General features: G+C 32.3%; 1 protein-coding gene across 9 annotated transcripts in view; it reads left to right on the top strand.

Moving 5' to 3' along the window:
- CCDC178 (coiled-coil domain containing 178) overlaps positions 1 to 20,971 on the top strand; it is a 513,950-nt gene that overhangs the window by 151,580 nt on the left and 341,399 nt on the right. For all 9 annotated transcript variants that reach the window (XR_002518666.2, XM_021930027.2, XM_017951655.3 and 6 more), the window contains 2 exons: positions 13,154 to 13,249; positions 13,399 to 13,535. Coding sequence is in view for 8 of the 9 variants with exons in the window: in XM_021930027.2 (XP_021785719.2) it covers positions 13,154 to 13,249; positions 13,399 to 13,535 (233 nt within the window). In the remaining variant the exon portion in view is untranslated. The remainder of the gene's footprint in view (positions 1 to 13,153; positions 13,250 to 13,398; positions 13,536 to 20,971) is intronic.

Genomic DNA, 20,971 nt, shown 5'->3' with positions numbered 1-20,971 from the left:
AAAATCACTGTAATTTTGTATATATTTGATGCCATATGATTAACTCTTAGATGAATCTATCCATTTTAATTTTATATATATTATCTTTCCATATTGTCCAGCAGATTTCTTGTACTTCACAGTCTGCATTTAGAGGTAATTTCTGTGTATTAAATACTGTCAGTACTGGTTGCTAATAGTAATATTCTCTAAAGGATAAAATGCTACAAGGTTGGTAAATTCAGTCACTTTCTAGCTGCTGTGTTGATTTTGTATTTGACACAGTAAAGCCTATACTCTGTATATAAATGCTAAAATTTTAGTTTTATGTTTAGGCATAATATAAAAATATTATTCAATCAATTTTAATTGAAGTTACTTTTAGAAGGGTGGATTTATAGGCTTCTTAAACAAGAGGGCATCAAGGAAATTTAAGGGTGTTACTTCTCAACTACTTTAGTGTAGCCAAAAATACAGAAGTGATTATCTTTTAAAAAAATGATGGATTTGGCTTCTTTCTTATGAAATAAATATATATATACACATATGTGTATATATATGTGTGTGTGTATATATATGTATATATTTTATGATCATTGTAAAGTCATAATTTCTTTCTTTAGTTTCAAAGGTCCAAAAAAACAAAGACATTTCACCCCAGGATATATCAAACCTATATAGTTTCATCTGTACTTGATTAGATGATGAGATTTTGGACATTAGAGATAATAACATTTAGATGCAAGTTTGTGCTTTGGTTGGAGATTTGTGGGCACCCTCAGAGGAGGTGAATGTATTTTGCGTATGGGTGGGATGTGGATCCTGGACCCAGGGAGCGCAGTGTGGTATGCAGAATCTGGGCCCTCATAATTTGTGCCCTTCATGTCATGCTTGTAAATATGCAAGGTTATATGGGCAGAAGGATTTTGTAGATGTAATTGTGTTTATAATCAGTGCCATTAGATTGGGAGATTATCCTGGATTGTAATGGTAATTACATGAGTCTTTGAAAGCATAACTTTCTTCTGGCTGAGAGCAGCACAAGTCAGAGAAATGTAGAGTCAGAGAGTTCCAAAGCATGAGAAGCGCTCAGCCAGTCATTGCTGACTTGAAGATGGGAGGGGGCCACATAGAAACTGTGAAAAGATAATACATTCTGCCTGGAACTGTAATGAGATTACAACCTTAATGAGATTAGAAATGGTTTATCCCCCAGAGCCTCTAAAGGAGAGCCCAGGCCAACTGAAACCTTCATTACAGCTTGTGAGACCCTAAGCAGAGTCCTAACCTAGTTCACCAGCATTCTGAAACATGGGATAGTAAACAGGCATTATTTTAAGTCAATAAGATGATACTATTCAAATTGTTCAATTACATTTTGTGTCAGGAGCATTTTTAAAAGATTTCCTCATATAGAATTTGCAAGATTTTGAAAAGCGTATTCTTAAATTTTTTTTTGTACGTCTAGTTGAGGATTTCTCTTTTATTAATTCTTCTAACTGGTTATATTTGGTTTACGAAGTAAATAATGATAATTCTTGTTGTACCAATTTACTAATTTTAAAAATTATTTATGTTACTCATCATCATTTATCTGGGGTTTTCCAGGAATGCTATTATTTCATCTGCAATTAGAGATATTTTTTATTAATTCTTATGCCTTCAATCATTATTTTTTATCTGATTACATTGGTTAATACTTTTAATACAATGTTACATAGTAGTGGAAATAAGTGGCATCCTTGCTATGCCACACTCTTAATGGGATTGCTACTAGTATTTCTATTCCGTTAAATATGATGCTGGCTTTAAGATTCAATATATGTTTTATCATGTTAGTAAAGTATTGTCACTTTCAATGTATTGAGTAGTTTTTAAAATTGGGAATGGGTATTGAATTTTCTCAAGAATCTTTTCTGCCTCTATGGAGAAGCTCATGTAATATTTCTCTCATTATCTATAATACAGTAAATTAAATTAATGGATTTTCTAATTTGAACCTTGAATTGTTAGAATAAATCTTACTTGACCATTATATCTCTCATCCTTTCTTAAACACACCCCAATTTTCTTTTTACCATCGCCATTAAACCTTAGGTCACCAGTGATTTCCATTTTGCTAAATCTAATCATTATTCTTTTGTCCTCATCTTAATTAACTTACACACACCACTTAACCAAGTTGATTATACCCTTAGCCTTGGAAATTTTTTTCTTTTGGCTTCCAGAACACATTCTTCATGGTTTTTGCTACTTTTCTGGATTCTTCTTCTCAGTTCTCTCTACTGGTTTCTTTATATCTCCTCAAACTCCCAAAATTTGAGAACCCCAGTGCTTGGTCTTTTATAACAAATCTTATATATCTAACTGCCAACTCTTAATCTCCACTTAGATGTCTAGCAAGTATCTCAAGTTTAACTGTCCTAAAATTGTACTTCAGATGTGGAACCACTCTATAACCTGCATTCTTCCCTATTTCAGTTTATGACAATTCAAATCTTCCAGCTTTTCAGGCCACAACATTTGAAATATGCACTTAAATGCATTTATTTATTAAAATGAAACGTTCATTTATTTTGTGAATTTCTGGGCCAAAGAATACACATGTTCAGCTTTAGTAGACAATGCCAAAAAGTTTTCCCAAAGCATTATGCATTTTTCTATGCCTAACATCATGTCTGAGAGATCCAGCTTCAGATTCACAGTACCATCTAATATTGTCATTTATTTATTTATTTACTTACTTTAGAAATGGGGTCTTGCTCTGTTGCCCATTTTACAGTACAGTGGCAAAATCACACCTCACTGTAACCTTGAACTCCTGTGCTCAAGCCATCCTTTCACCTTAGCCTCCCAAGTAGCTGGAACTACAAGTGTACACCTGGCTTTTTTTTTTTTTTTTTAATAGAGATGGGATCTTGCTATGTTGCCCAGGCTGGTCTTAAACTCTTGGCCTGAAGTAATCCTCCTGCCTAGCTCTCCCAAAGAGCTGGGATTTCAGAAGTGTGTCGCAGCACCTGGCCAGTATTTATTTTTAATTGTAGTCCTTTTGGAGGACTCTGCTTTCAAATTTGCATTTCTCTGATGACTAATGGGGCTAAACATTTTAAAAGCAGTTAGTTAGAATGTTAGTCAGAGGCTAGCACAGAGACTCGGACTCAAAATTTCTCCTCCATGTTCTAGTTGTGACCTATTTGTTACTTCTTTTTGATATTCTATTTTCTGGACTAAAAAAACGGATATTTGTTAATTTGAGTTTTTAGGAATCTGAAAGAAAAATTTAGGCATTGAAGTGTTGATTAAAGATGAATATACATAAAGGCCTTCAAATTCATCTAAACAGCATAGTTTATCATTTATATGAATGATAAATTATTTTATCATTTAATAACTTAGTTTTTGTTAGTATTTCTGTGTTTAATCTTCCATTCAAGTTGCATATATTAAGAATATACCACATTTAAGGCTGAGGTGAGAGAATGGCATGAACTGGGGAGGCGGAGCTTCCAGTGAGCCAAGGAGATTGCACCACTGCACTCTAGCCTGGATGACAGAGCAAGACTCTGTCTGAAAAAAAAAAAAAAAGAAAAAAAATATATACCACATTTAAAGCATTACTCTGTGAATTTCTAATATTACTAAATTACCAATTGTTTTAAATGTTGCACAGTCTCTTTCCTCAGAGATAGAGTTGTGCTGAACAGTTTTTCCCACCCGGATGTTTTCATTATTTTTATTCACAACTATTAGCAGTAATTTATATGTTGTGAATGAATGTTTCAGCCAATTTATACAAATGGGATTATGAAGGTAAGTGTTGCCTTTCTTAAATTCTTCTTAAATGTTATTAAGTAACATATTCACTGAGATAAATGGTGTAAAATAAATAGATCTACAGATTTAGTAATTAATCTTATCTCCTACTGTCTTCTCATTTCTGATTCCCCATAAAATAGTCAATGTTACCCGTATAATGTGTCATTCTGCACATATTAGCCTATGCTCCTATAAGTATATATTAGGTTATAGTCTATATATATATCTGTATTATTTGTTTTTGCTATCTGATTTTCACAAAAACAAGCTTGTCCTATACACACATTTAGTAATCTTGCTCTTTTACTTAAAAATATTTTTTTTAATTTGATGTGGATATACATCAAGGTTATTAGATATGAATCTAATGCACTCTTTTAAACAGTAAACAAATATTACATACTAGGAACATGCCATAATATCAATCAGGGCACAGTGCAGGAAACAGAAATCCCTCTACTTTAGGAGAAAAAAATTTAGATACCAACAAATTTGCAAATCTGGCAGAAAAAGCCCTGGGTTGGACATCCAAAAATGTTTCCCAGATTGAGCATAGAAGCTACAGCATCTGAGGCTGTCCATGGAACTCTTGAGTTCAAAAGCCACAGTATTCAGCCTATCCCTGCTCTGGGATCAGGAAGCTGGGGTCTCGAAGTATTAACCACTGCTGCTAATTCTACAGTGCCTCAGTATCCATAGCTGGAAGATGGGCACTACAACTCAGCTACAAATAGCTCAAACTTAGCTCAAGTCTTCATGACCTTACTTGCCAGTAGAGATAATACATACCAAACTGAACTAAGCCAGAAGCAAACAGAAATCAGGAAGAAGACCATTACCTTCCACTTTCCATAATATACATAACTAAATCTCTGATCTGTTGAAACCAATTTGCATCCTAAACTTTTTCAGCAAGTAAAACCAGAAACCCCTCCCTCCCTCCTCCTTTCCTTGCCCTGCCCTGCCCTCCCCTCCCCTCCCCTTTCCTTCCCTTCCTCCAAGTAAAACTAGAAAAACCTCCCTTCCTCTCTTCCTCCCTTCCCCTTCCCCTTCCCTTCCCCTTCCCCTTCCCTTCCCCTTCCCCTTCCCTTCCTTTCCTCTTTGTATCCCTACCTTCCTTTCTGTTATTTTTATTTTCCTAGGCTTTGCTACCCAAGAAAGCCCATTAGAAGGAAAATGAAATGGAGGTTTACTGACCAGTAAACATGATTCACCTCAATGACAATGTATTCAATTATTTAACTTTTAAATAAATTCAGATTGAAAAATAGTTATTAACCACTGCAAACAATACTAAAATGAATAACTTTATATTTGTTGTTGTTACGAATTGGTTCTTTCTATGTGATAGATTCTCGAAAGTTGAATTGTTGCATTAGAACTAAATATGTTTTTCAAAATAATTATTACTGAAATATTTTCTAAAACATCTGTATACATATGCACATATATTTATATATTAGGAGCAATAGAAATGTATGATTTCTCTCATTTTTCCCAGAATGGTAGGTATTTTTAAATTATACCAACCTAATTGTTGCATAAAAAAGTGTTACATTAATTTCCATGTTCCTGCCTGATAGCAAAGTAAATACATTTTTTCCTTATTAGCCATTTAAATTTCATTTTCAATGCAAAAGATTTCCATTAATGGTATACTATTTGATTTTAGATATTCTGATGATTAATATTTTTGAAGTTTTATAATTATTATTATTTATATTGGGAAAGGAATAAGGACATAATACTAGTGACTCCATGGATCTTATTACTTAGGCCAGGGCTAAAGTAATTGTACTTATCCAAAAGTTGCAGATTGCAAGAATTACACATGCAATGCTTAAGGTGTGCTCATGATTATCTCATAACTTCATTTAGTAGGCCTTCCACAAGCATTTATCGAAGGCATAGTGGTGCAAATCATTAATTTTGGCCCTTAGGCACTGAATTTTCATGTTTATTTTTTGATTTTTTTTTCCACTGAAAAATACTTTGTAAACCTGACAAAGACTGACAATTGTTTGGTGTGTAAAATATAAAATAATTTTATGCATCTGAGTTACTTGAGGCTAGATAATATTTTCAAGGGTTATTTATGTTGTAGAGTCTGTCAGTATTTTATTTCTTTTTATGACTGAGTAGTTTCCATTTTCTAAGTACATGACATTTTGTTTATCCATTCTTTAGTAGATGGACTTTTGGCTGTTTCCACTTTTTTTTGACTCTTAAGAATAATGCCACTCTTAAACATTCACTACAACTTTTGCATAATATGTTTCATTTTCCTTGGTTATATATCTAGGAGTGGAATTGCCAGGTCATGGGATAGCTCGATGTTTAACATTTTGAGGAAATGCTGAACTATTTTCCAAAGTGACTACAATATTTTACATTACCATAGCGATTTATAAGAGTTTCAATTCTAACACATTCTCAGCAAAAATCAGTATTATCTGTCCATTTTTTTCCCCCTTTTTAAATAAAGCCATCCTTAGTGGGTATATAGCAGCATCTCACTATGGTTTTGATTTGCATTTCCATAGTCACTAATAATGGAAAGTGGCTTTTCCTGTGTTTGTCATTTGTATATCTTCCTTGGAGAAATGTCTTTTCAAATCTTTTGTCCATTTTATATTCTGTTCTTTTTCACTTTTTATTGAGTTGTAAGTATTCTTTCTGTAGTTCGGATATTAGACACTCATCCGATAGATTATTTGAAAATATTTTCTCCCACTCCATGTCATGTCTTTTCACTTTCATGTTAGTATACTTGAAGCAGAAGATATTAAAAAGTTTAAAAACTAAAAGTGTGTAATTTTGATGGAGTCTTATGTATCTATTTTATCTTTGGTTGCCTATGCTTTAAGTATCATATCTGAGAAATCACTGCTTAACCCAAAGTCTCAAAGACTTATATCTATGTTTTCTTCTAAGATTTGTATGGTTTTAACTATTACATTTATATTTTGTAATCCAAGTTTAGTTAATGTTTGTCTATGGTATGAAGTAGAAGTCAAAATTCGTTGTTTGTATGTGGATATTCAGTATTTTCAGCAGCATTCTTTGAAAACACTATTTTTTCTCATTGAATTGTCTAGACACTGTTGTTAAAATCAATTGGTAATTAGTGTAGTATGGGTTAATTTCTACATTCTCAATTTTATTCCATTGACTTATATGTCTTTCCTTATGCCAGTACTACAATGTCTTGATTAATGGAGTTTTGTAAATCAATGAGGAGAGCATTGTCATCTTAAAAATATTAAGTGTCTAAATTCATGATTACAGATATATTTTCATTTAGGCCTATTTAATCCCTTTTAACTATGTGTTGTAACTTTCAGTGTACAAGTCTTGCACTGTTTAGTAAAATTTATGCCTCAATTTTTATTCATTTTGACACTATTATAAATAAAATTGTCTTAATTACATTTTTATATTGCTTATTGCTAGTGTATAGAAATACCACCAATGTTTGTGTGTTGTCTTTGTATCCTGCAAGTTGTAAAATTGTTCATTAGGCTCTATAGTTTTTACAAATAGATTATTTAGGACTTTCTCTACACCAATCCTTTTATCTGCAAATACAGATGTTTACTTCTTTCTTTTCAGTCCGGAAATGTTTATTTCTTTTTTTTTCCCCCCGAATTACTTTGATTAGAGCATCAAATACAATGTTAAAAAAAGACAGTGAGAGCAAATATCCCATCCTTTCTGATATTAGTGATATTATCCACTTTTCATCAAATATGAGGTTGGCTTTCACGGGTATATTTTATCAGGATAAGAAAATTTCCCTTTATTGTTACCTTACTGAATTTTTTTTTATTACAAAAGGGTATAGAAATATTTCAAATGATTTTTCTACATTCATTGAAATAATGAAATGGCTTTGGTCCTTTATTATATTAATATGGTGTTTATTACATTTACTGATTTTTACATTTTGAACCAACCTTGCATTTCTAGATAAATCTCACTTCATCATGGTGTGTAATCCTTTCTGTATGTTTATGGATTCAGCAACTATTTTGTTAAGGATTTTTGTGTCTATATTCACAAGAGATGTCAGATGTCAGTCTATACTTTTCATTTCTTGTGTGTCTTGTCAGGATATGCTATCACAGTGAGACTGCCTCATAGAATAAGCTGGTAAGTGTATATTTCTTTTCTATGTTTTGGAAGATTTTGTGAAAGACTCATCTTGATTCATCTTTTAACATCTAGTAGTATTCACCAGTAAAGCAGTTTGGTTCTGACTTATCTTTGTGAGAAGTTTTTGATGATTAATTCAGTTTATTTGCTTGTTACAGATTTATTCAGATTTTCTGTTTCTTCTTGAGTAAGTTTTGTTAGGTGGTGTATTTTTAGGAATTTATTCATTTCACGTTGTTTATCTAATTTGTTGGCATAACATGTTTTATAGTATTCTCTTATAATCACTTTTTGAAGGTTCATAGCAATACTCTCTCTTGAATTTCTAATTTTAATAATTTGAATCTTCTATCTTTTTTCTTGGTCAGTGTATATAGTATTTTATCAAATTTCTTGACCTTTCCAAATAACAAACTTTTGGTTTTGTTGATTCTCTCAATTTTTTGCGTGTATTAGAATTCATATTTTTCCCACTGCAGTTTTTTAAAAATTGATTTTCATTCTTTTACTTGCTTTGGGTTTAGTTAGCTCTTTTTCTAATTCTCTTAGATGTAAAGTTAGGTTACTGACATAAGAACTTCTTCTTTAATGTGGGCACTTAAAGCTAGAAATTTCCTTTAAAGCACTGCTCTAACTTCATCCAATAAGTTTCAATGTGTTGTACATTCATTCTCTTTCATCTCAAAATATTTTCTAATCATTCTTGAGATTTCTTCTTATACTTGCTGGTTATCAAGGAACATATTGTTTAATGTTCATATGTTTTGAATTTCCTTCTGTTATTTCTTTCTGTTGTTGATTTATAATTTCATTCTAATATGGCTGGAGAAGGCACTTTGCATGACTTCAGACATGTAGTATGCAGTCTCTATTTTTGTTAAATTTTCTATTTCTCTGTTTAGTTCTGTCAGTTTTTGTTTGATGTATCTTGAAGCTTTGTTGTTGGGTGGATTGATATTCGTGATTGTTATGTCTTGATTAATTGACCCTTCTGTTATTATAAAATGTCATTCTTTGTTTGTTCTAGCAATTTTTATTCTAAAGTCTATTTTGTCTGATATTAATCTAGCCACTTCAGCTCTAACATGGTTGCTGTTTGCATGGAATTTCTTTTTCCAGCCTTTACTTTTAACATATTTGTGTCTGTGATCTCCCATGTGTCTTTTGTGAACAGTATATGATAGGACCATTTCTTTCAAATTCATTCTGTCAATCTCTATACTTTAATTAGAGGGTTTAATTTATTTACATTTAATGTACTTACTGATAAGATAGGATTTGTATTTGCCATTCTGCTACTTATTTTCTCTGTGTCTTGTCTTTATATTTTCTCTATTCCTTCATTACTGCCTTCTTTTATATAATACTTTAATTACTTTGTAATTGATTTGACTATAAATTTTTATACTATTTTCCTAGCAATTGCCCTGGGAGTGGAATTCACAATTTAATTTACAAAAAATTATTTTGGATTAATACTAGCAATTTCATTAGTATACACATTTCTTCATCCTTTATAGCTTTCTTTCTTCCTTTATTTGTCTTGATATTGTATAAATTATATCTTTATACATTGTGTGACTATCAACAGAAATTTACAATTAGTGCTTTATGCAATTGCCTTTCAAATTAGGCAATGAAAAATGGTTACAAAATAATACATTTATACATTTTTAATATTTACCTATACAGTTATGATTACTGGTTGTCTTTATTTCTTCTTGTGGATTCAAGTTACTGTCTAGCATTCTTTCATCTCAATTTGAAGGGTTCCCTTGAGTGTTTCTTATAGAACAGGTTTATCCCAATATTTGATTATCTGGGAATGTCCTAATATCTCTATGTTTTCAAATTATAGTTTTGCTTGATATAGTATTCTTGGTACTTTTCTTTTATTTCTGTATGTTGTATATGCTAGTATATACTTTCTGTTTCCCATTGTTTTGAGTGAAAAATTATCTGTTAATCGTATTGAAGATCCTTGACATGTGAAGTGTCACTTCTCTCTTGTTGCTTCCAGGATTCTCTCTCTGTCTTTGACTTTTGACAGTTTGATTGTGATGTATCTCAAGTATATATCTTTGAGTTTTTACTACTGGAATTTCTTGGGCTTCCTCAATGTATAAATTAATGTTTTTTAAACCAAATTTTGGAAGTTTTCAGCCATTATTTATTTGAATATACTTTTGCCTCCCCCACCTTTTCTCTTTTGACTACTTTTACTTTTGTATATATATAGGTATACTTCATGGAATGTCACACAACTATAAAACTCTGTTCATTTTTCATTATTTTTTCTTTCTGTTCTTCAGTCTAGATAATCTCAGTTGACTTATCTTCAGGTTTGATGATTCTTTCTTCTGCCTACTTGAATATGCTGTTGAGTGCAGATAGCAAAAATTTTTTAGTTCAGTTATTTTACTTTTCAACCGTCAAATTTATATTTGAATTTTTAAAATAATTTATATCACTTTATTAATAGTTTCTATTTGCTAAAACATTATTTTAATGCTTTGTTTTAGTTCTTTAGATCCTTGAACATATTTATAATTTCCAATTGGATTAATAAATAAAATGTCTAATTTTCCTCTGAGACAATTTCTACTGACTAGTTTTTTATTCTCTATAGTCTGTACTTTCTTAATTCTTTGAATGTCTCATTTTTAGTTGTTGAAAACTGGACATTTTAAATATAATGTATTTATACTGGACATCATATTTTCACTTCTCCTTAGGATTTGTTCCTGTTGCTGTTTGCTGAAGTAGTAATTTTTGTTGTTTTGTTTAGGGAACTTGCTAACTTAATTCGATAAAGTCTCTTGTCTTTCTTATGTGCAGCCCCTGAAGTCTCTTCTGAGCTGAGGGTCTGTTAATCATTGGATATTAATCCTTAAAATCTGAAAAAAAAATTCTGTCTTTGCAGAAAAGTTCTGTGTGCTTGTTTAGGTTCACCTTCAATAAACAACCAGGCAGTTGCCAACTCTGCCTTAGTTTTGTTATTGTTGTTGCTTCCTGCTTGCATAGAGCCTCAAGATCAGCAGGAGGTGAGAGGTTAAATGGCTTCTCGGGTATTTCCAGAACATGTGAATACCCTGGTCTTTCACACATTCCTGGATATTTGCAGCCTTCTAGATTCCCAGGAGTATGTTGGAGCTTTACAAAGTACTATGGATGTAATTCTACCAGCTTTCCCTTTTTAGTTTGTTAGTTCATCTACTGTTTGTTCCAATTTTTAGCCACTATCTCAGGTGGCCACAGAGTTAATCAATTGCCTGTAATTTTTTTGGACAACCATGCTCTGGGGAAAAAGCTTTTCTGGGAGAGAGTTTTTGTGCTGGTGAACTCTGCATCAAATCAAACGCAGACATCCTTGCAAGTGGAGGTTTCCATAAAAACCACCAGAAAGATCCAATAAAGACAATTTTTTTTTTGAGAATGAGGCTTTGAAAGCATTCTAGCCTGATTCTGCTCCCTCTGGTGGCTGCCAGAAGGCTGCTTTTAACAACAAATTATTCTTTGAGGCTTCTGTGGAGCTGAAGAGATAGGACTAGAAGGTGAAACACCACAAAGCACACCTTACTAAGCTTAGGCTGTTTTTATTAAATCAGTGCTCCCTAGATTGTTGCAAGCCTTTGGCTAATTTTGAGTGCTGACAAGGCTGATTTGACTTTTTTTTGGCCAGTTTTTTTTTTTAATTATTATTATTACATTTATATAGGAGGGAGTTTTCAGAGACTCCTGCTTCACTATTTTCCTTGATGTCTCTGCAAGGACATAATCTGGGAATGTTGGCTTTTTATTTTACATTTTTTCATGGTCTTCTTTTATAATTTACATTTTGTTTATGGTGGTTTTTTTTTGACACACATTTTTATAAAATGTGCTGTCAAACCCATCAACAGATCTCTTAGTTTAAGGTGACACTCTCCTTTAGCCCAAGATTATGCAAATGAAATTTTATTGATTACTCTAATTTGAACATGTTCTGTGTTTGCATTTAGATTTTTATTCCTCTGAAACTTTACTTTTGTTATTATATGAGTTCGATGTGAGGTATGGAGACCACTTTGAATTTTTCTAAACAGAGATTTCGTATTATTTCAGTACCATTAATTAAACAACTTCTCGCTCACTGAATTCAGATATCATTTTTTTAAAATATTGATTTGGATTTATTTCTGGCCTTTAATTTTTCCCTCTGATCTTTACTATGATGAGGAAAATAAATGTTGCCTTAATATAGACGTATTATAGGATGTTTCAGTATCTGGTAGCAAGTTTCCAATATTTATTTTTCAGATAACTTTTGGCTAGTCTCAGGTACCTTTTTTCCATGTGAACTTCATTTAATGCAGTTCAAAAAATACTACTCCATTTTGCTATATTTTTACTCTAATGTTGAGAGAACACACATTATAATCTATTAAACCTTTTCATAATAAATCATCCTTTTCATGTAAAACTTGATTTAGGGTATTTAATAAGAGTTTTTGTTTACTTTATATAAGTCCTCTACTTTTTGTCAAATTTTTTCCCAAATAATTTATATTTTTGAGAAAACTTTAAAATTATTTCTTCTATATTTTAAAAACAGATTATTACTCTTACAGATAAAAGCTGTTCATTTCCTAATCCTTATATCCCAGCCATTTTACCAAAGTTGTTTATTATTGTTTTAAATAGAATTCTTCTATTTTTCTAGGTATTTAATCATGTTATTGAAAGTTGAAGATATATTACCTATTCATTTTCAATATTATAATATTAATATTTGATTTTATTATGTAATTATGTTTACTTAGTCTTTCCCAAAGTGTGATTAATAATAATGGTGATAAAAGAGATAATATGGTCTTACTCTTGAGTCTAATGAGGATACATTCAGTATTTTATAATTTATTTTGGTATTTGCTATTGTTTCTTTATATTATATTTGAATAATTTTTTCTTGTACTAGTTTTTTTAAGATATGAAAACTAGATAGTGAGTGAATTTATTAAATGATTGTTTTGCAAAGTGTTAGCATACTTATTTTCTCCTTTAACTTGTTGATGTGATGAATTATAATTCTGAATTTTCTATTGTTTTTCAATTTTTATGTAACTGAAACAAATTCTACTTTATCATGATTAATTTATTTTTTACCTTATGGAAGGATGAAAAGCTACATAATTCACTTTATTCTGTATATCTTCTTTCTTAGCTGGAAGATTTGAGAAGAGTTTATGACCAACTAATCTGGAAGCAAAAAAGTCAGGAAAATCAGTATCAGGAAGCAGTTAATGATTTTTATGCTGCAGTAAGTTGATTTTTTCCTGCTTCCCACTTAGAATGCCATTCTGTATTTCCAAATATTAACTCATATATCTAAAAGTTATTTCATTATTATACCTTTTGCCTTTTGATAATTAGACATGTATGAATGATTCTTTTATTCTCTTCTTAAAGAAAAAAACATGGGATATTGAGCTTTCTGATGTTGCAAAAGATTTTTCAGCTATTTCTTTGGCATGTACAAAACTGATGGAAGACAATAAAAAACTTGGGATTGATATTAACAAAATAACAGAACAAATCAACGAAAGGTAAATTTGCAAATACATTTTTTCTTATATACCATAATACAATATATTAAATATAACAAATCTCTCCAGTTTGTGTCCCTGGAGTGATATGGTGGTGTTTTTGTTTATCATTAGCTTAACACGCAACGTCCAAATCTTAGTGACTCAAAATAAGAAGGTTGTTTTCTCACTCACGTAGTAATTTAGCTAGTAATAGAGGGAAAAGTACATTAGTGAGATGACTCAATGGCTCTTGTAGCTTCCACAGGAGGGTGATACATGTTAACACCACTCACATTCCTTTGAACAAAGCAAGTCACATGGCCAAGTCTGATGTCAGTGGGATGACAAGTCTAATTCTCTCAAGAATAGACTGGGTGCGGTGGCTTAACGCCTGTAATCCCAGCACTTTGGGAGGCCGAGGCGGGCGGATCACGAGGTCAGGAGATCGAGACCATCCTGGCTAACATGGTGAAACCCCGTCTCTACTAAAAATACAAAAAAACTAGCCAGACATGGTGGCAGGTGCCTATAGTCCCAGCTACTCGGGATACTGAGGCAGGAGAATGGTGTGAACCCGGGAGGTGGAGTTTGCAGCGAGCCGAGATGGTGCCACTGCACACCAGCCTGGGTGACAGAGCAAGGCTCTGTCTCAAAAGAAAAAAATAACAAATAACAAAAAATGAATAGATGTAGTGAATTATTGGGAACACAAGTACATCTGTCACAAGCAGTGGGAATGCAGCTCTATTTATTGGGAAGGATTTCTTTCCATGGTGTATTATCTTGCTTACCCAGAAAACACCTTGAGATGTTACTTAATTATTTAATCATTTAATTTACCCCCAATTTTTACCAGGAATTAAAAATTAAATGGATAATTTTTAACAGTGGATTACATGGTGCAGAACAGAGAATTAATAAACGGTAAAATAACGTGAAAGAGAGATTAAGAGATTTGCAGGCAAGAGTCAGGTCTACCATATATCTAAGTCATGTTCCTAAAGAAGAGAAGATTAAAACACAGGACAAAGAGATAATTACCAATTCATATGTCAAAATAGTTCTTATATTCTTGTTTCTAACTGGTAACTATATATATATATGTATTACATTTATGTATATGTGCAAATAATTTTGTCTATTTCAAGTATTTGCACATATAAACTGGCAAGTCTATATATATATGCGGCAAGTATATATTGCATTACAAATGTATGCAAGTGTAATTTTTCATTTCCTAAAGTTTTATTTGCTTTTCATCCAAATCTGCTAGGTCATTTTATGATTTTTTGTTTGACACAAATACTTAAAGCTTATCTTTTATCTCTTAAACTGTGTGAATAGTTATAATCTGCACCTGATAATTTAAATATCTGTAGTCTTTGTCATTTGCTTGTGCTTCTTATTCTTCTAGCTCATGCTTGAGTGCCTTTTTCACTTGTATTCTTGGCTATTTTTTTTAAACCATGTGTAGTTCACTTGCTTCTGAGCACTATTTGCAGAAAATCTTTGAGTCCTAGGATAAAGTTGAGTTAATCATTGCAAACTTATGTTTATGAGGAAGGTTCTATTTTTCAACTTGTGTCCTTGGATATGCTCTAAACTATGATTTTGTTTCCTACGCCATATTTAACAAAGCTCCATTTAACCAAAAGTTCCAATGCCTTAAGAGCAATGATGTCTTCTCTATTTAGCACTGTCTGTAACACATTTGTTGTAAGTAATTTGAAAAATACACAACGTACAAAAGGAGATTGAGACCCTAACATTGTTTCGATACATAGAAATATAGCTATTAATATATTACTGAATTTTTTCCTTCTTACTAAATAATTGTGAGTTTTGATCTTATTCCCAACATGACATAATAGTTTTTTTCATGATATTAAGCAACTGTTTAAATACATCTTTTAAATAGCTGTATAATAGTTTATTCTATGGATGAACTATGATTTATGTAATAATTGCTGTTATTTAGATTGCTCTCATTCTTACTCCTTGTTGTAAATATTACGGCAGTGGATTATTTTGTTTAGAAATCTCTATTAGCATATAATACTTTTAAAATTCCCACTTCGTCTCTAAAACTATTTTCCAGAAAGACGATCCCGTTCATGAGGCTATGCAGTACATGAGCCTGTCCTCTCACACACCTGTGCTAACTTCAGTGTTATGGTTGTAAGAAATCTCTCCCAATATGATAAATGAAAATTATCTTCTTAATATTGTTTTGAACTCCATTTATTTGATTACTAGGGAGGTTGAATATTTGTACATCCTCTATTGAATTCTACTTTTTAAAAATAATTCTTATGTGTTTCCAAGGAAGAAATGAGGAACTCAGAGTTCTAAGGGGCAAAGTGGCTTTCCTAAAGTCCCACAGCTGGAATTTAAAGTCTGACTTTCTGTATTCAAGTTCAGAATATTAACCTCCTCTCATTTTTTGCAGTTTAATCTGACTTAAATTTAACTGACATTTAGTAAATGTTCAAATATGCTCGATAAATCAATCAAATAATAACAATCACAAATAGTAGATCTAATGTTAAAATTGCTGTTATTAATATTTTGGGGCACAGATAAGATGGTGGTGGGTTCACAGAGTGAGACTTTTGTGTGGCTGAAGCTTAGAGAAAGTGCATGATCTGACCCTGTGTGCTTGTGTCTGCCTAAGTGTGTGTGTGTGTGTGTGTGTGTTTACATGCAATACGTGTTTTTATGTGACAGGCCATCAGGAGAAAACATTGAGGCTAAGGAACTATCATGCCAGATAATGAATCATTTTAAGGCATTTGGACTCAGCTGAGGACTATAGATGTCCACTAAAGAAGCCCTATGATCAGACTTTCTTTTTAAATATGTCATTTTAGTAGTATTTGGATGAGTTAAGGTTTGAAAAACTAGTTTGATGATGGTACCAGACATTAAATGAAAAATGTGTAGGTGAAAAAAAGGAAGGTTGGAGGGTAAATGTCACTATGTTTGATTGGGATTGTGTATGGCACAATACAAGTGTAAGTATCTGGAAATAATTTTGATTTGTGAGTCTGAAATTGTGGAAAGATGGTCATAGAGATAGATGTTAGATGTAAAATGCAGAAGTACTTTAAATTGTCAGGCAAACATTTTCACGATTTTTCCTTAATCTGTTTCTTAAAAATTTGAATTTTTATAGATAGAATTTTATGGAAAAATTATAACACTTGGCCATATATCAGTATAATGTAAAATTTCCCCAATATCTGATAGGGCAGAATCAATAAATATAGTTAATGGCCTTTATAGACCCCCATCTACTAACCCATAGTTTGGTTTTTCACGAAATCGTGACTATCTACTTAGAAAATATAAGAGAAAACCTCATTCATTAGAAAATTATACCCAAAATGCAACTAAGAATACATACATAGAAAGTAGGAAGTTTCTATGAAGAGAGTACCAAATGTGATTAAAATACATTTTAAAAATGAATAAATAGAGGGATATGTCAAAAATTTGAATATGACCCAATTATGAGAAAATGTCAAGTTCTAACCAAATAAATTAAAAGTCTTATTGCAATTGTAACTAAACTCCTAATGTAATTTTATTTTATAATTTAATAAAATAACTAATCAGGGTAATTTAAAAATGACTATTTATGGGGACAAATAGCTCTATGGTATATTTCAGTGTGAAAAAGATTATATAACTGTTAAACTCTGTGGTATTGTTCAAGGTTGAGATAGCTAGAAAACTGAAATATCATTATATACCAACAGCAATCAATTAGAAATAAAATTTAAAAGATATCTCTTACAATATAATTTTGAAACATCAAATCCACGAAATGAATCTAGCAAGGAGGTGTCTGATAATACTACCCAGAAGGCTACATAATATTGTTGAAGCAAATTAAAGATGTAAATCAATAGAGGGGGGCATACCTTGGTCATAAATTGGAACACTCACTATTACAAAGATGTTCATGCAATTCTAAGAAAATTCTTATCAAATTTTGTGTTTATATGCATGTGTGTATACGTGTAAACTTAAAAGCTGATATTAAAATGTATATGGAAAATTAAAGGATAAATATTTAACAATGTTTTAGAACTAGGCTTCACAAATTATAATACCACTTTTCAAAATTAATAATAGAGCTCAATATGTAAAATGACTCTTTACTGGTGTTAGGGTAGAAAGATAGACCAGTGGAAATGAGTAGAAAGTCCAGAATCCAACCTACACGTATACATTCACTAGATTTGTGACAAGTGTACCACTGTAGTGCAGCAAAGAATAAACGGCCTAATTGCCTTATGAAAAGAAAGTCTTACCCCTACCTATCTAACAAACAATAGTCTATTTTTTTTGGAACATAGGTGTAAATGTGAAATTTTAAATAATACAAAATTCTAAGAAAACATAGAAAAATATCAGTAAATATGAGTCAGGTAAAGTTTTCTTAAACAGGAAAATAAATACCATCATAGAGAAAAAAACAGATGAATAAACATTCCATTAAGACAGACAAAAGGTAAACCACAGACTGATAAAATATATTTGTTATAGCTATATCTGAGAAGATAAATTGATAAACCAAAAAAATTGGTGAAGAAAAATTAGTAAATTATAAAATAATCTATATATAATGTAATGATAAATATAAAATAACAAAAATCATTAAAACTTATAGAAAAAGCAAATAATTGAATAAAAATCTGCAGAACGGAACAATCACTTCACAAAAGAGGATAAACAAATGTATACTAATCATGAAAGAGTAGAATCAATAGGTAAGATATAACATAGTTATGCAAAGTAATACTCTGCAGCAGTGAGAATAAACAGATTTCAGCTACACACAACAACATGAATGAATCTTAGAAACATAATATTATATAATCTTGTTCAGAAACAGGTAAAATGGTCGTAGGAGTCAGGATTGCAGTTCCTATTGGGTGGTAGTGACTGAGAGAGCACACTCCTGGGATTCTGCTGGTCATGTGTAATATATATGTATGTATTTTTTTTTTCTGAATGAGGGTGGTACTGGTGTATTCATATTAAAATGGATTGAGCTATACTCTGATTTGTACACTTCTGTATAAATGTTCTACTTCAATAAAATGTTACTTTTAAAACAAACATTAAATGACATAAATTGTTAATTCAGTCCAACTAAAAATGTGTTCAATCTCTTATTAATCATTTATTGAATTCATATTGTGTGCAGACATTATGGTAGGTTCTAAAGTTACTATATGTGGAAAGCTTCCTGCCTTCAATGAGCCCCCAGTAAAATACATAATTATTATAGAAATTATGTTTTTTCAGTAGCTGATAGGGTTTGGATCTATGTCCCCATCCAAATCTCATCTTGAATCCCCACGTGTTGGGAGAGGGATTGGTGGGAGGTGATTGAATCCTGGCAGGGCAGACTTACCCTTGCTGTTCTTGTGATGGTGAGTGAATTCTCAGGAGATCTGATTATTTGAAGCTCTCGCTGTCGCGCTCGCTCTCGCTCTCGCGCTTGCTCTCGCTGTCCTGCTCAGCCACACTAAGATGTGCTTGCCTCCTCTTTGCCTTCCGCTATGATTGTAAGTTTCCAGAAGCCTCGCAGTCATGCTTCCTGTTAAGCCTGAAGAACTGCGAGTCCATTAAACCTCATTTCTTCATAAATTACCCAGTCTCAGGTAGTTCTTTATAGCAGTGAGAAAACGGACTAATACAGTAGCCTAATAAGTACAGTAAGAAATGAAAGAAAGGAGCTAGCAGGAGCTTCTGCGCTGCAGCTCATTTTAGCTATTAGTGACTATGATTGCCTCGGATTAAAAACCAAACAAGCAAAAAAACTTAGTTCTGTGGTTTCCTTTACCCTGCTTTCTGTGAAGATATTACATTTGTTAGTTTTTTTCTCTTCGAAGTAATATGGCCTTGTGATGTTTTTACATATAAAATTAGAAAGATAAAATGCACAACCTTTTTTTTTTTTTTTGAGACTTTTTTTTTGAGAGTCTTGCTCTGTCGCCCAGGCTGGAGCGCAGTGGCGCGATCTCGGCTCACTACAAGCTCCGCTTCCCGGGTTCAGGCCATTCATTCTCCTGCCTCAGCCTCCCGAGTAGCTGGGACTACAGGCGCCCGCCACAACGCCCAGCTAATTTTTTTTTTTTTTTTTTTTTGTATTTTTAGTAGAGACGGGGTTTCAACGTGTTAGCCAGAATAGTCTCAATCTCCTGACCTCGTGATCCGCCCGCCTCAGCCTCCCAAAGTGCTGGGATTACAGGCGTGAGCCACCTTGTCCGGCCAGCACAGCCTTTTTTTACGGTTACAAATCCACCACCTTGTAACTGCTTGCACCTAGGGCCTGTGTCATCGTTTCCCCCATTTTTGGATCCTCAAAGACTAACCTAGTGTCTGCAACATTGTTGTACATTATGTGCTATATAATATTTTCGGTAGAAAATATTCATTTGTATTATACTATGTGTAACTTGTTACATTGTATGAAATACATAAAATACAGAGATTAATAATTTTTATCTTTTAGCACTTTATCTGAGAAATAACTTCATACATCTTTATTTTTACTTCATTTAAAATATTTTCAAACAGCAATTTAATAACTTTATAACTATGATTAATGAACTAATAAGTTTATACTTAGGACTAAACATATTTATATTTAAAGAAAACATAGACTTAAAAAGCAAGTGTGTGAGTGTGTTTGTGTGTCCTGAGCACCTGCTTTGTGTCTGACAGTTTAAGCTGCTCATGACAATGTTTAAATTTACATTGTTGTATAGGAAAATAATAAACATGTTAACTAATGAATATATAATTAAAAATGTAGTCATTGATACTTTTGTGAGGACAATAAAATTTAATAATGTGGTAGACAGTGACAGGCCAGGGCAGGGTTGAGGACTCTGCTTTAGCAAGGATATTCAGTGTCACCTCTCTGAGAAACTAACGTTGGCATTGAGACCTGAATGAAGACATGTCAGTCTTAAGCAGGTCTGAGGAACAGAATTCCAAGTATAAGAGGAAGCTTTGAGACAGATAAAAATTCCTTGTGCTCTGAAAAGAGAATGGAGGCTGGCATTGCTAGAAAATTGTGTGACGGAGTAATTCACGGAGACAAATGTTGGTAAGGCAGACAGGACTCGTATACTAAAAGCTTGTAAGTGTGCTAATGATAGTGGCATATGATTAAAGCATTTTCATAATCTTACATTTTAGAGAGATCACTTGATCTGCTTAGTGATGGGTGGACTTTGGTGCATTTAAGAAGGAAGGCGTTTTTTGGTAATTCAAAAAAATTATAATAATGAAGACATATAGATAAATGCTTTTGCAGTATAAATGGTAGGGCATTCAGATATATTTTGGAAGGGATGCCAACTCGACCTTTTGGTAGGTGGGATTTAAGACGTGAAGGAAAAACTGGTCAGGCTACAGGCTATTGGCTG

This window comes from Papio anubis, chromosome 19, assembly GCF_008728515.1.
Source record: "Papio anubis isolate 15944 chromosome 19, Panubis1.0, whole genome shotgun sequence".
Classification (NCBI taxonomy): domain Eukaryota; kingdom Metazoa; phylum Chordata; class Mammalia; order Primates; family Cercopithecidae; genus Papio; species Papio anubis.
The sequence above is the reverse complement of the archived record's forward strand: the minus strand, read 5'-3'. Positions and strand labels throughout refer to the sequence as shown.